Genomic DNA, 14,525 nt, shown 5'->3' with positions numbered 1-14,525 from the left:
GGCCGGTGGCACCCGGTTCCCCCCCCCGTCCGTCCGTCCCCGGGCGCACGCGCGCGGCGCCAGCGGCCGCCGGTCCCTCAGGCGGTGCCGCCCGCCCGGGCCGGTGACAGCGGCGCCTCCACCCTCTCCCCCCCGCGACCATGGCGAGCGGCCGCGCCGAGGAGGCGGCGGCGGCAGCGGCGGCCGAGGAGGAGGAGGAGGAGGCGGCGGCGGCGGCAGCGGCGCGTCTGGCGGCGGCGCTGCGGCAGCGGCTGCGGGGCTGGGAGGCGGCGCTGGCGACGGCGCAGCGGCTGCTGGTGTGGGAGAGGCCGCTGCACAGCCTGGTCACCGCGGCCGCGCTCGGCGGGGCCCTCTGGTGAGCTGGGGCGGGAAGGGGGACCGGGGGCCGTCGGTGCCGCCCGTCCGGTGCCTGTGCCCGTGCCCGCAGCGTGCGGCGGCTTTGGGGCTCGGCGATGTGCCCGCGTTCCGGCGGTGCGCGCTCCCGCAGCCCGCACCGCCGCGGGCTATGCACGGCCGGGACTAGCCGCGCTGTTTGCCTCTGACAGGCATAAACAGGCCCCTCCCTGAAGGGAGAAAGTGCCGGGAGGATTTGCCTTGTCCCGCGATAATAAAATGCAGATGGGCCCAAATGGAGCCTCGCCCAGGCACGTTTCTGCTTAATGTTTGCATCCGTGTTTTTATCAGTTCGTTTCACTCGGTAACTGCGGTCGGATAGCTCCACGGCGTCCTGCATCGGCAGCTGCCCTGGGGCGTTTTATTTAAGCCCTTCTGCTCGGTAATCTTTTCCGGGAGGTGCTGATTTTTCACTCGGTTTCGCCGTGAGAGCATTCCCCCGTCCTCCTCTCCGGCAGGACAGCAGCTTTAGATGGGAGTGTGAGTGGCAGAGCCCAGCTGTGGATGGGAATGAAAAACATCCTGTTTGTTTGTATAAACAGCGAGTCAGTTTTACTGATGAAAATGCTCTCAGCCAGTGGCCTTCCCAGCAGAAAAGGTCAGAAATGGCCAGGGAAAGAGTTAAATGTTGGCTGCAAATGAAATAGGAAGGGGCAGATTCCGGAGTTAGAGGAGGGAAAAGTAAGTGACCAAACAGCCTTTGAAGTCTCTCTGATGAGGCAGCTTATTTTCTGTTCCCTCATCCGTACGATTGTCAGAAGTGTACGCGGTAGCCAGATAAATAAACTTTTGGACTACTCTGCCAGTCGAAAAGTCTCAGAGCAGGGCTATGAAGTGAGGAGGAGGGGAAGAGGTGCAGGTGGTAGGGGAGAGGCAGGGGTAGTATGCAGTGACAGCCCAGGGACTGTGTGTGAAAAGATCCAGAAGAACAAAGAGTGCCCAGAATGTGGGACAACAGAGAGAGATTTAAATACCACAGAGAAGGAAAAATCATTTGGGGTCCCATGGAGGATTCTGCCAGCATCTTTTAACTGCAATACATAAATGAGACAGAATAGACAATTCTTCCAGAGATGATGTATTAAGCTACAAAATTGCTGTTCAATTGGAAGGAGTACAAACGTTGTTGTTTAGTTCGTTAAAGGTCGTGTAAGCCCATGGAAAGTGCAGCTTTTGTTCTGTGCTGCCCAGTGAGGCACATTTCATTTCCAGTTCTCCACCTGTAACCCCTCCCTCCTCTACACTGTGAAATTCTCCCTGACTCCAGTCATTGTTCAGTATATTCGTCATTAGTTACTGACAAGCAGTCACTGAAGAGGAGCAGCATAAAAGCAAAACCGCTCCTTCTTTCTGGAAAGGAATGTTTGTTTAGAGGTTAAGGTGAATGAATTTCCCTGATATTTTTTTCTGGTGTGACTTAAAAGCAGTTCCTCTGAACTAGAGGAAAGGATGAATGCAGCCAGCCACTGGTGGCATCCTGGCACCTTTGCTGTCAAATCTCTGTGGAGTGGGGAGATGAACTATTTGAGTGGCATTGCACAGCTGTGTGTGATTAGCATTGTGTGAGCTGGCAAGTGGCTTGAGCCAGCGTGTGGATGTGGGACATGAAAGGTTTTATGATAAAGTCAAGAGAGCAGCTAAATTGTTTAAGTGCTAGCTAGACTCTGGTGAAACAGAGAGAGATTTGTGATAAGAGAATGGGCATCTAGACTGGCAAGATGCATTGCTTGCATGTAATTCTGGACCTTGCCATGACAAATGGGATGCATGTTTTCACCAAAGGGGCTGAGTCACAAACAGTTTTCTGCTACAGCAGTTTGTCTTCATATTATCTAGAGCGTCCACCTTGAGGCTTTGGAGGGACTTGTACAAGTGAGCATTAGCTTTGTTTTGCTACCTAGGAAGGAGCTCAGAAGCAGAGGAAGACAGCATTGGAAGATGGCAGGGAGTCAGCTGTCTGGTGGTGGGCAAAGGCACCGTTTGAGAATGTGCTGTGGTGTGGGTGGGTGTCTGCAGAGTACAATGCTTGCTACAGTGGCCCATAGCAGTTGGGTATTTCTGCTTTGAGCTATATCTATTTCCTTACCAGGAGCAGTAATTTGCTGCCTTTTCCCTGCCTAACAATTTCTGTTTCATTTTTAGGTTGTTTTCCTCCACCTCCCTGAGACCCCTCTTTCTCCTCAGCATGACCCTTCTTGGCATCCTCTTGTTGGAGAAGTGGAAACCCAGGTTCCTGTTTGATTTCTCAGGTATGTGATGATTAGCACTGTAGACAGTGACATGGTTCCAGTGTTACCAGGTGCTGGGCTGTGGCTTTGGCCCTTCCTGGGGTCTCTCAGCAGTCATGTCCTTTTCCTACTTTAACTGCAGGCCCAGATACTGGTGCTGCCTCTTAACTGTTTGTGTCAGATGATTGGGATGTATCCTAATATTCTGGGCATGGGGGAGGATTGCTCCCAGTGCTGAGAAATTCTGGGAGTGGCTAATTTTGAGAGTGACTAAGGGGCTCAGCTAGCTTGCCAGGGAAGCTAGTGACAGGGATTATGTGTTTCTACTGTGTCCTTTCTCTCCTGAAAGTGTGACAAAAAGATAATTTCAAGTCTGAGCACTTAGGGCCAGCTGAGCTGAGGGGAGGAAAGGAGGGGAGGGAAGTGTATTAGTTTTAGTTAAGTTCACTGTGGGGTTACACCCTGAAAGAAGCAGAGCAAATGAGAGCCACTTCCTGTGGCAGGTAGCAGAGTGATGATGAGGTCTGACAGCAGCAACAGTCAGTGTATTGTACCTGAGCAACATACAATCTCCAGCTAATCAGTGAGTCTGATCACCTGTCTTATCTTTTCCATTTATTGAAGGGTCTGTGCCAACATTAGATACAAAAGCAGCAAGAGGAATAGCCTCATAAAGATGATAGACATGGATTGGCTGCTGTCTGCTTTGAGTGCCTCCTTCTTTGGAGTTTATTAAATGACAGAACCCAGTCCTGCCTACTGCATCTACTGCTACTGTTCAAAGGCAGCTCAGGGCCCTCCATCCCTGCCTCTCTACTCTAGGGAGAGTTTCTGAATGAAAGCCTGTCTATATGTGTATTTGTAAGGTGTCCTTTATTTGACCTAAAAGGGTACTGACTTAAAGGGTGCTTTCACAGAAATCCTGATAAGATTAGGTATGTTACAGCTGTAGTCTTGAAACTGTTTGCTTTGTGTGGTTCAGGTAACCAGGCAGTTAAACTGGACTGGCCAATTCAATTTCCTGCTTATTCACATTGTTTTTTTAAGGGAATAGTTTAAAGCCAACCCAAACCACCTCGCTTGAAACGTGTCCAGAAATGCAAAAGCCTGGTGTCCAGTACAGAATGGTGTCATTGAGGCAGGTGGGGGTGGAATCATTCCAGCAAGTACTTGGCCTGTAAAAGTTGTGTTGTCATAGAAGAAATAGGAAATTTATACTGAAATAAATTTATATGATTCAGAGCCATGAAGAATAAAAAAGAAAAGCAAACAAAACAGCAACACCAAGGATTAGGCTCATCCTATGCCATCAGCTCTGCTAGAAGTTGGTGCACATCCCACTGCACCTCTTATCAGTGTTCTTCACATATTTCATGCCTTCCTGCTTTTCTGCTGCAGAGAACAGGGACACCTTTCTGATGTGCCTGTTTAGGTCACAGCCCTGATTTTGACATGATCCACTGGACCGTGTTTCCTTTGCTTCCACGAGGAAGGAGTGGTGCTCTGCATTCCTGAGGGGCCTCCTTGAATTGCTACTCCTGAATACTTAGGGGTTCTCGTTTGGCTCCCACTTCCTGCTGAAGCAGAGCTGCACCTTTGTGGCTTCCCTCCTTAGTGCTTCCTGTTAGCCTTTTCTGGAGTTCTGGGAGATGGGTCAGTACCATAACCTTCAAAAGTCAGCACATGCATACACAAACCTCAGCTTTGACAGTTGTGTATGTCTCAGATAACTGCTTATAAGATGACTTCTAAAGGAATGCTAAAACCTCAGCATGTATTTTGCAGTTACACACTGTGATCAGGGTCACACTAATAGCATCAAGATATGCAACTTTTTTAGGCCTTTTTAGAAGGGACTGCATATTTTCAGCTCCCAGGCAGGGTATTTTCTTAATATCTACATGGAGTTGTACTTAAATATTATTTAAGGACTTAGGAAGCATCTCCAGTTTCACTAGAAATGGGTATCAAGTAGGGATGTTTTGGTAGTATCGCTGTTTGGCAGCTGTGTTTTGGTCAGTGCAATAGAGTACAGTGTGGAAGAGCTCTTAGCAGAAGTTCTGTTGCAACTGAATGCTAATACTCCTTAAAAAGGGCCCCTGCTTTCTAGCTTAAATTTACACACAGATGAAAAATGTCTCTTGGAGAAGCATTGAAAACCTGTAAGAGCCAGGGAGTCCATCAGCAATGATTTGTCAGTACCAACATGTAACCTAAACACCTGCATGGCTGTCTGATCTCTCAGAAGAGTCTGGTGTATGTCAAGTGATTTGTATTAATCCACAGTCCGGTGTGAAATGCTGACAGAAAGATTTCAGCCAGTCATTGATAATCTTGAGGCCCACTCTGGGTGTCCTGCTTGCCAACTTAGTTATACTGGTGCTTGACAGTATTTCAGTACAGATTGGAGTTCAGCCTTGACTAAGGGACCATTTCCTGTTGGAAATGCACTATGATTTTTGGGATTGGGCTGTTCTTACAACTGGTCTAAGACTCCAGTGCTTTGAGATGGCCAGCAGGCAGACTGCTCTACTGCAGGAAGCAACACGCTGTTGATCCTAAAGACAGCTTGTGTTTTGCCAGATAGTTAAAATCACGTGAAGACCCTGCAGCCTGCTGAAATGTTCTGCTCCCCAAAGTGTCTCTGAAACCTTCAGGATCAACTGAGAAGAATTGTTTCACTCCCTCTGCTGGTGTATTTTGGATGGCTTGGATGACTGCAGGCAGTCAAGAGGAGTGGGGTTCCTATGCTATCTGACTTACTGTGTTGCTGGCACATCTGTCCAGCAGAGGTGGCGAGCATCCCAGCTCCTCACGTGATACACTGTAGGACTGGTGTAGGCAGCCCTCGTGGACTGGCCGGTGCCAAATGTAATGTATTTGGTGATTTAGCGCAGGTGATAGATGAGGCTTAGGGACAGAGCTGGATTTCTGTGTGCTGCGATTAAGCAGCTTTAGATTCCTGAGCACAACAACAGAACACAGCAATGGCGGCTGCAGCAGAGAAGCAGCTGCCCTGTGGGGGTGGAGCTGCATCCATAATATTCCCACTGCAGCCCAAGCTGCCTCTGTGAGCTGCCCCAGCCGCCATGCCAAGCGCTCGTGGGCAGAGGAGCGAATGGGCAGCCCCATGTGAGAGCAGTCGAGTCCTCCTGTCAGGCCTGATTACTGGAAATCTGGGTCACGCTCTCAAAGAATTGCCTCCTCCCTGGGTGGCTGGCCTGCTGCTCCACTGTGCGAGCCGGCTGGTGCAGTGCCTGCAGCGGGAGGAGGAGTCTGCCAGGCTTGGCCCAACATTCTGTGCCTTGGGAGAGTGGTGGCAGGGCTGCTACAAGCAGTTGGTCTCTGTGGCTTGAGCTGGGTGGATTCTGAAGTCTCACTGTTTGCAGTGATGCTTGTTCACATCTTTGGTGCATTTCCTTAAGGGAGTCACTGCCACTCTTGGGCTTTATACCTGGCTGGTGACTCCAGGGAGTATTCAAACCCCTTTTTGCATATGTTGCATTTCTTTAGCACATTTCTAGCTATAAACTTGGTCTCTGAAGTTAAACTCTCCTCCTTTATTTTAGTTCTGTTGACATGGTGACATGCAGTGTAGGGGTTAGGGTTATAACCTCACGTACCAAGTTTGCTGCTGGTCAGACAGCAACAAAGATATAGCAGTCCCTGCCACCTCTAGGACAGTTGGTGGACTGGTACAGGAGGATAGACCTCAATGAGCTATCACAGCATGAACAGGGCATTGTTAAACACAGGAGACTTACAAAGACTGTGTTGCTAGAAGAGCTTTGGTTGAGACCTGTACATCCTGAGACACCAGTCAGCTTGCCAGGATCCAAATCTGTGAGCAACCAGGCATATGAATTTCAGATTTTTTTTTTCTCAGTGTATCTAAAAGCAGGGCATAACCATACATGACCTCAGCTATTGAAACAACACTCCTCTCTTCAGTACTGCATGAACTAAGTCCCTGTTTGATCATCACTGGGTTCAGTGCAGAGAGGAATGGGAGAGCCTTTCCCTTGTGTTTATCCAGAGCGATGGACCTTAGGAGTATAGTTATATTTGTGCCTGGCACAAAAGGCTGTCAGAGGACATAAAAGAGTCCTAAAATTAGAAAATTATACAGAAGACTGCTATTTGCTAGTTAATTCCATGGGAGATGATGGAGACAGCAGGGACATCTCTGGTATTTGTACATAGCATCTTGCCAAGGACTGGGCTGGTCAGTGGGAAATGCAGCTCAGACCTCCTGGTGCCATGTTTAGCTCCAAGATGGAAGCTGAAGATTTGCCCAGCTCCAAAACAATGCTGGCAGCCCCCTTTGAATGACAAGTGCTGGCACCCACTATGGGAATGGCACTGCCCAGACATGTGGGACACCAGGAAAAGCTGCATGATCCCTGGAGCAGAGAGCCCCATGTAAGCCCTAGGGTAAACCTCAGATATGAGTGCCCTGCTGTATGTGTGTTGGATTGCAAGGTGTGCTGGGGTGCCCAGAGACCAGTGCTCTGCTGCTCCAGGTCTCCAGGCACGCTTCACTAGAGCCTTCGCAGCTCAGGCTCCAAGCCAGTGATCCCTGCTTGCATGAGAGCACAAAGAAGGTCCCCAGGGTGCATCCCCAGCTAAGGATGATACATCTCCAGCTCTTCTCTGTTCAGCTGGTAAAAATATCGGGTTGTATTTTTTACTTGGCTGACTAATCTGCTGTGTTCTCTCTACAGCACAGCCATCAGAGGAGCCAGGAGGAGAGAGGTAAGCTCACAGATGTGTTCCTTGGTGAGTGGGGAAGCCTTAATTTAGTATGGTGATGTCACTTGTCCTTTTTTTCTGTTGTCAATAAACTGCATGGCTCCTGCTGTGAAACATTGCTAGTAACTTCTGCACTGGTAGCTGCTTATCAGCTCAGGAGCCACCGTCTGAGACTCTGGGGAAAGCTAGTGTTCTTTCAATAGCAATAAAGCTCAAGTACTTCCAATGTTAAGAGCTCTTAGGTTTCTTCCCTGGATCTGTCCCAAACTATTTTAAGAGTCCTCCAGAGAAAAGGAGATCACTGAGACTGACTTCCACAGGCTGAACGTGCTCTCTCTGGTGGCGTGGCTTGCATCCTTGACCATGGTTGTAGGTCTGAGCACCACATTCTGTCTGCCTTGGACTTAATGTCAGAGGAGGCCACATAACTAGTTCTACCTCCAGTGCTTCTTCCTGTGTTGTTTTGAGTAAACTGCTTTGTATCTTGGGCTTGTGGCATGGGGAGCCTATGGCATGGTATCTGCTGCTGCTTTGCTCAGGTGTCTCTTGACTTTCTTCCTGATTGAAGGGAAAAACTGCCTCTAAATCAAGCATCTCCTGTAGTTCAGTTGAAAATGCAGTATTGTCAAGACTTTGGTAGGGACCTGTGCTTCCTGGTGCAGCTGTTCCTCTCCCCCAGGAAAATAGACCATGTTCAAAGATTGTCTTCTTGCTCTTGTCTGTCTCTAGTGAGGGGGTGACTTCAGGGGCACAACCTCACCTGCTCAGTGTCCCTGAGCTGTGCCACTGTCTGGCAGAGAGCTGGGTCACCTTCAGGCTGTACCTGCAGGAACTGCTACAGTACAAGAGGCAAAATCCTGCCAAGGTAAGCTGGAGATACCTACTCTTCTGTGCAGGGGATTTTATTTCCATTACTAGTGCCTTAAGAGATGGAAGAATGTAAATTCAGTATTTTTACAATTGCTATCCCTGTCCAATATTTGCTGTTCATTCCTTGCAGATTCTATGTCATGGGAAGTTTAAATGATGACTTCCAATATTTGTAAACTGGATCTGAACTTAACCCCTCCGTGAATAGCTTGCTGTACTTGATTTCATTTCTCAGTGTGCAAAGGAAGCTCTTAGATTGCAGCTGGGGAGAAAAGAAGGGGAAGCCTGCAGTCTCTGGCCCTTTTATGAGTTCCATTCTTAGGCTGGTCCTATTTTACTAGCCAGAGTTGTTACTAGCAGAGTCCAATTGCAGTGCTGTTTCTGAGTGCATGGAAACTTGTCATTAAACATGTTCTAATGGCTGTGATGTATGTTGTTTGGGAAGGGCTTGTAGACATGAACTGCCTTAGCATCACAAAAAGTAGGACAGACCAACCACTAGGATTATTATTCAGCACACTTCCTGGCTTCAGTGTGCCAAAAGGAGTGGGTTTCTAACACTGCTTATTACTCCTTTTCTGTCCCAGCCACAGGGAGTAGAAGACCAGGTCCAAAGATGCCCATAAAGAATGAATTCATTGGAAGCAAAGCCCATAGAGGAACCTTAGCTTTTGCAGACCCTCTCAGTTATGAATTAAACTCTTAATTGTGGGATATAGTCCATATCTGAACCCATGCCCTGGTTCGCAGATTGTGTATTCTCACTATCCCCCCCTGCCCCAGGAGAATGTAAGACAAGCCATCAGGGCTGCACCATTGTATTTCACTTTTTCCAGAGGAGAAAGGTCCTAGTCTGATGGGAGCATGGGCTCTGCCAATGCTTCTGCCAGCTGGTTTATGGCACAGCAGTGGCACAGCATTTGGTGACTCTGTAACAGGTTCCTGTCTGTGTCAGGACAGTACAGTTTTCTCCTGAAGTGCTGAGCTCTACAGAGAGATGTACAAGTGGCAATTTGCAATATCCCATCATATCCTCAAGGAGTGTAATTTACTTCATAAAAAGCTGTCTGATAAAGTTTTGGTTTGTTTTATTGGGGCGTTGGGTTACCTTGGTCATCCTGCGCTTGAACCTCTAATGCTTACAGCTTAACCCAACCAAGCTGTCCGAGTTGTGACTGTCAGCACCTGAATGTACTTGGTGCAGAGCTGGCTGACTTGGTTAGGACCATCCCTCATGTTGCACTAAATGGGTTTCTGGCATGGGTTGCATAGATATATCTCTGCCTCTTGTCACTTCTGTTTATTCCTCTCTCTTCCTTCAGTTCTGCATGAGTGTCTGTTCAGGCTGCCTGATTCTGGCTGTAGTTGGACACTATGTTCCAGGCATAATGATCTCCTACATCATTTGTGAGTATAAGCAGCTCTCTTGTCTGACCTAAACTGAGACATGACCTAACTGTGCCGTTGATAGGCTGGTAAAAGAAGATTTGTAGTTTACTCAAGGGGATCTGTGCTAGATGATGAATCAATTTACAGGGAATGTGTTCCAGGAAGTTTCTGTAAGTGCATGCATGCAGTACGACTGCAAAGGCAGGAGAGGGAGCTGTGACTAAAACATTAGTGCCCTATGTTCCCCACTCCTGAGGCTGTGCTGGCCGAGGCTCCAGGGAAACAGGAAGTTACAGTCTCTCAGTTCCTAACATGTGCAAATCCATATCAAGAGTGTTGTTAACAAAGCTGCATGTTGGATAAATAGACCTTTTTCACTGCATCATAAGTCCTTAATAACTCTGTTCTTATGCTCTGCTGCAAGTGCATCTACACATGAGCTTTATGCAGCTACCCATATAAAAGTTTTGATCATACTTAGTTTTAATTATCTTTTAAACTTATTTAGGTCTTCTGTTGCATGTTGGGTCTGGGATGCAATGGCTAAAGAGAAGGGCTTATGCTTCATTGTAACATAAATCTATATTCTATCTAAGATCTGGCAGTAAAACTTGGTTAATCAAGCAGCTTTGCAATGAGTAAGAGCCATGGATGAGGATTTTTAGGCAGTCATATGGGAAATCACATACTATTGAAATGTGTTTCCCTTGAAGACTTTCTCAGTGCACCACAGGAAGAGTCAGGTTGTGCTTGATCTGTCTCTCACACTCCCTACATTCCATGTCCACAGTGCTCAGCATTCTGCTCTGGCCTCTGGTGGTCTACCATGAGCTGATCCAGAGGATGTACACACGTTTGGAGCCTGTCCTGATGAAACTGGATTACAGTATGAAGGCAGAGACGCTGCACCACAAGCATGAGAAGAAGAGTAAGGAAACCACCTTTTCTCAAGGTTTTTTTGGTGCTGTATTTGTAGGGTGGATCTGTAGCAAAAGGACAATAGGAGGCCATGTCTGCCAACACTATGACAGTGCTGCAGAGGAGCAGGGGAGGAGAGATGGAAACTTAAGGGTTATGCAGAGAGCAACTGTGTGCTCCCAAGTGATCCTGAGAACAGCACGTGAGAGCAACAGATTATGCTTGTCTCCAGAAACCCTGTGCACTTTCACAGGGGAAGTAGGGAAAGTGATGTATAAAGAAAATTCCTTCAGTGTCATGTAAAGCCTTTCTTCTCTTTCTCACAGAGCGACAAGGGAAGAGCGAGCCTGCAGCAGGTGATGAGCCAACAGCAGAGACAGAGAGTGAGAGTGAAGCAGAGCTGTCAGGCTTTTCCCCAGTGGTAAGAGCCCAAAGAGCTTAGCAGGACCCAGTCTCTCCTCTCTGGTCTACAGCAGCTTGAGAGCCAAGGGGTGATCTGAGTACAGCAATGATGATAACACACACAGCAGAGCAGTAAATAACTTCTTTGCAGAATTCTAAGGGGAGAAGGGCGTGTGTTTGATGAAGGCTATCGTCTCCAATATGGGTATTGAGAATTCGGTGCCACAGAGCTGGTGACACCACAGCAGGGCAGGGCCAGCCATATCCCAGCCTCCTGCTGACCTCAGAATTATTTAGATGGTTATGCTTCATGCTCAGAGAATGTGAGTGTCTCCTGAAGAAATTAACTCCTCCCTTGCTGTAATGTGCAGGGGCTCCTCTAAACCAGAAAAGGGAGTTGAGCAGCTCTAGTGTCTCTTACACAGTTCTCTGTTTTCAGACAGATTGGGTGTGACTTTTCTATATTCGCACTGCAGAAACAAACCAAGCAGCAGCTCTGGTCATGTAGCTGGGCTGTGAGGTGGGAAGCTTGTTTCCAAGGGAATGTAGATACTTGACCACTGCTACCTGTAGAAGGCTTCAGTGCGCTCTGCGTGAATTCAAAAGGCAAAGGGTGTTCTCCTTGGTGATCCCAGGAAAGCAAGAAGGATCAAAGCCTTCTAAGACCCTATAGTCTCATCCCATCTTGTGCTGCCTCTTTTATGCTCATCACTGAGAGCTGGCAAACCTTTGGGCAGTGATTTATTGTAGGAAAGCCAGTGAGCTGAGATTGCCCTTCCCTCCAGTGCAGGGCGCACTTTGCCAACATACTGTCCCTCCAGCAGGGACACACAGGAATTTGTTTCTCTGCCTTCATCCCATGCAGGTGGATGTGAAGAAAACTGCCCTGGCACTGTCAATCACAGATTCTGAGCTCTCTGATGAGGAGGCTTCTATCCTGGAGAGTGGGGGCTTTTCTGTTTCAAGGGCTACCACCCCACAGCTGACGGACGTTTCTGAAGGTACATGATGGGACACCTTGCTGTCCCCTTATCCTCAGTGTTTTGGCCCAGAACAATGGGTCATATGAATGGGGGGACAGGAAGAAAACCCAGCTGTTTGCATGGGAAGAGCATTGAAAGGAGGAAGGAAAAGCAGTGCAGAAAACCCTGACTTCATGGCTGATCATAAGCTGGTCCTGAGTGGACATAGCCTCTAATTACTGCCCCACAAAGCAATGCTGTCTTTTGACTCCAGCAAGGGAGCAAGGCCACCCACAAGGTCCCACAGAAATAACTGAATGGCATAGTCACACCCCCTATAGATGATGCTAGGTGAAACAGGTCAGACTTACTAGCTCAGAGAGGGACTGGTTAGTGGTGAGGAACATGGAGGTAACCACTCAGTAGCCACTTGAGTGTCTAGGAAGGAGCAGGTAGGTGATGTAAGTGCAATTTCCCTGACCTTGGAAGTTTTAATGAGGGGCTCTAAATGCAGGGAGCATGAGCTGGAGCAGGAAGTCCTCTCTGAGCACAGAGAACATAGAACAGGATCACAAAAAAAAAACATTCCATGTGAATTATACCACTGGCAGAAGGAGTAACTGCAGACCTCTTCCTGCTGTGCTCCAAGAATGGGGAAGGTACCTGAAAGTCAGCTGTGGTGTGTCAGCTGGGGGAAGGTGGGTGGGAGGTCAGGGTGAGGGAACCCGTACCTTAATGCTGGTGCCTTTCAGACCTGGATCAGCAGAGCCTGCACAGTGAGCCAGAGGAGTCATTTTCCAAGGACCTGGCAGAGTTTCCATCCGTGGAAGAGTATCATTCCAGAGACCTGGGACCACAGAGTGATGAAGATGCATTTGATGTGCCTCTGGGTCCTGAGCTTGCCCACGCTGCCTGTGAGCTGGACTCAGCAGACAAAGAGGCCACGGACTCTGACCTCTCCATCCTTCGCCTCGCGTCTCCTCTCCATTTTGTAAATACGCACTTCAATGGGAGCGGGCAAGCGGCAGGAGGCAACGCAGAGCCAAAGACTGTCCCTGCCCCAGGCCTGGGCATCTGCATTAACACGCTGAGCGAGGAGATCGTCACCACTGCCATCACCACAGCGGTGCAGAACACCCTCTCTGCCCTCCTGCGCTCCTCAGAGGCCAGTGAGGGACCCCCTCTCTCTGAGTTCCTCCCCACAGAGCCTGAAGAGAAACTGAGCTTCCAAGCACACCTGTCAGAGAGTGAAGTGGTGGAGACAGAGACAGAAGCTTCACCAGAGGATGAGGAGGAAGCAGATGACTTTGAGCTACTGGATCAGGGGGAGCTGGAGCAAATGGATGTAGAGCTGGGGTTTAGAGAGGAGCAGGAGACACAAGAGGCTGCTCCATCTCTCTCCTCTCCCATGCTTGCTGAGCTGCCAAAGCAAGGAGATGAGGAGGAGGCAGTGATGACAGCAGCATCTATGTCTTAGGTCTTACCTGTGCTCCCCCTTTTCCTCCATCATCACTGGAAAGAAGGAAAAACTCACACAGTGAATGTGCAGTGGGTTTTTAGATGTTTGTGTTGACTGGGATGGAAACGCATCAGTGTTAATGTGCTGTGTCTGGAATAATGAATCCTTTCCATCCTTCTAGAGCCTGGCCTTCACTGGCTGAGCAGGAGGCCCTGCAGCTGGGGAGGAGCCGGCTCCTAGAAGCCTTATGCCACAATTGAAACACCAACCCCAGCAAACGCTTCCTAGTAATGGTGCAGTATTTCGGTCTGTCTTCTGTTTGTCTTTTGCACGCTGAGTACCGAGCTAGCTGTAGCTGCTGCTAATACCCACATCCCCAGTAGGACATATGCAATCTTATTTTATTGGGTTTTTAAATGGCTAAAAGTGTAAATAATTTTAACTTTCGTTGGTTTTGTCTGGGGGGGAGGGGTGGGGTCCACAGTCAAATGTGGCTCTCAGGGGCAAGCAAAGGGAAAGGGGTCTTTGGAGCAAAGGGTAGCAGTAACGGGACAAGGGCAGATGGGTGTTGTGCAAGGAGACTTCTTCTGCGGACTGTTACTGACTTCTCTGTCACTGCTGGAACAGGGTGTTAGGTGATACCTGCTTTTTTTCCCTGTTTCATTTGGGTTTGTTACTGGGTGGCTGCGGAGTTGATTTTTTTGCAATCAATGAATTTCACTCCTGGCCCTGTTCAGTACTCCAGTTTGTTGCTGCCGTGGCATCTCTTGCCTTCCGCACCACTGACCCTTCTAGCACCCCATCTGTGCTCCGCTGGGCATGGTAGCATGGCACCTGGAGACTCCGAGGTGACTGGAATAGAGCCAGGAGCTCTGTTACACAGCAGGATCCGTGGTTTATGTCCCTTGGGGCAGGGGAGGAAGGATGGAGGGAAAAGTTCAAGCTGTCCCATGGGGCCAGAGACACTTCTTGCTGGCCTGGCAGGGCAGGATGGTTCTGGCGCTGGCCGTCGCGAACTCCGCCTTGCCCGGAGCCTTCCCCCAGCGCCGGGGCCGGTCTGCGGAGCTGGTGCTGGCAGGGGTCCCGGCGGCGCTCCCGGAGAAGGGAACACGGAGGGGCGCGGCGCCGCCCGGAGCCGGGGGCGGGGCGAGG

The 14,525-nt window shown here is 49.1% G+C and overlaps 1 protein-coding gene across 1 annotated transcript; it reads left to right on the top strand.

Moving 5' to 3' along the window:
* Window positions 1-48: 48 nt before the first annotated feature.
* RETREG2 (reticulophagy regulator family member 2) lies at window positions 49-13,815 on the top strand. The gene is made up of 9 exons (XM_056495882.1): window positions 49-355; window positions 2,536-2,642; window positions 7,346-7,376; window positions 8,103-8,238; window positions 9,566-9,650; window positions 10,423-10,560; window positions 10,877-10,971; window positions 11,818-11,953; window positions 12,667-13,815. The coding sequence occupies exons 1-9, from the start codon at window positions 141-143 to the stop codon at window positions 13,389-13,391; spliced, it is 1,668 nt and encodes a 555-aa protein (XP_056351857.1). The 5' UTR covers window positions 49-140; the 3' UTR covers window positions 13,392-13,815.
* Window positions 13,816-14,525: the final 710 nt, after the last annotated feature.

Source organism: Oenanthe melanoleuca, chromosome 7 (assembly GCF_029582105.1).
Source record: "Oenanthe melanoleuca isolate GR-GAL-2019-014 chromosome 7, OMel1.0, whole genome shotgun sequence".
NCBI lineage: Eukaryota > Metazoa > Chordata > Aves > Passeriformes > Muscicapidae > Oenanthe > Oenanthe melanoleuca.
The sequence above is the reverse complement of the archived record's forward strand: the minus strand, read 5'-3'. Positions and strand labels throughout refer to the sequence as shown.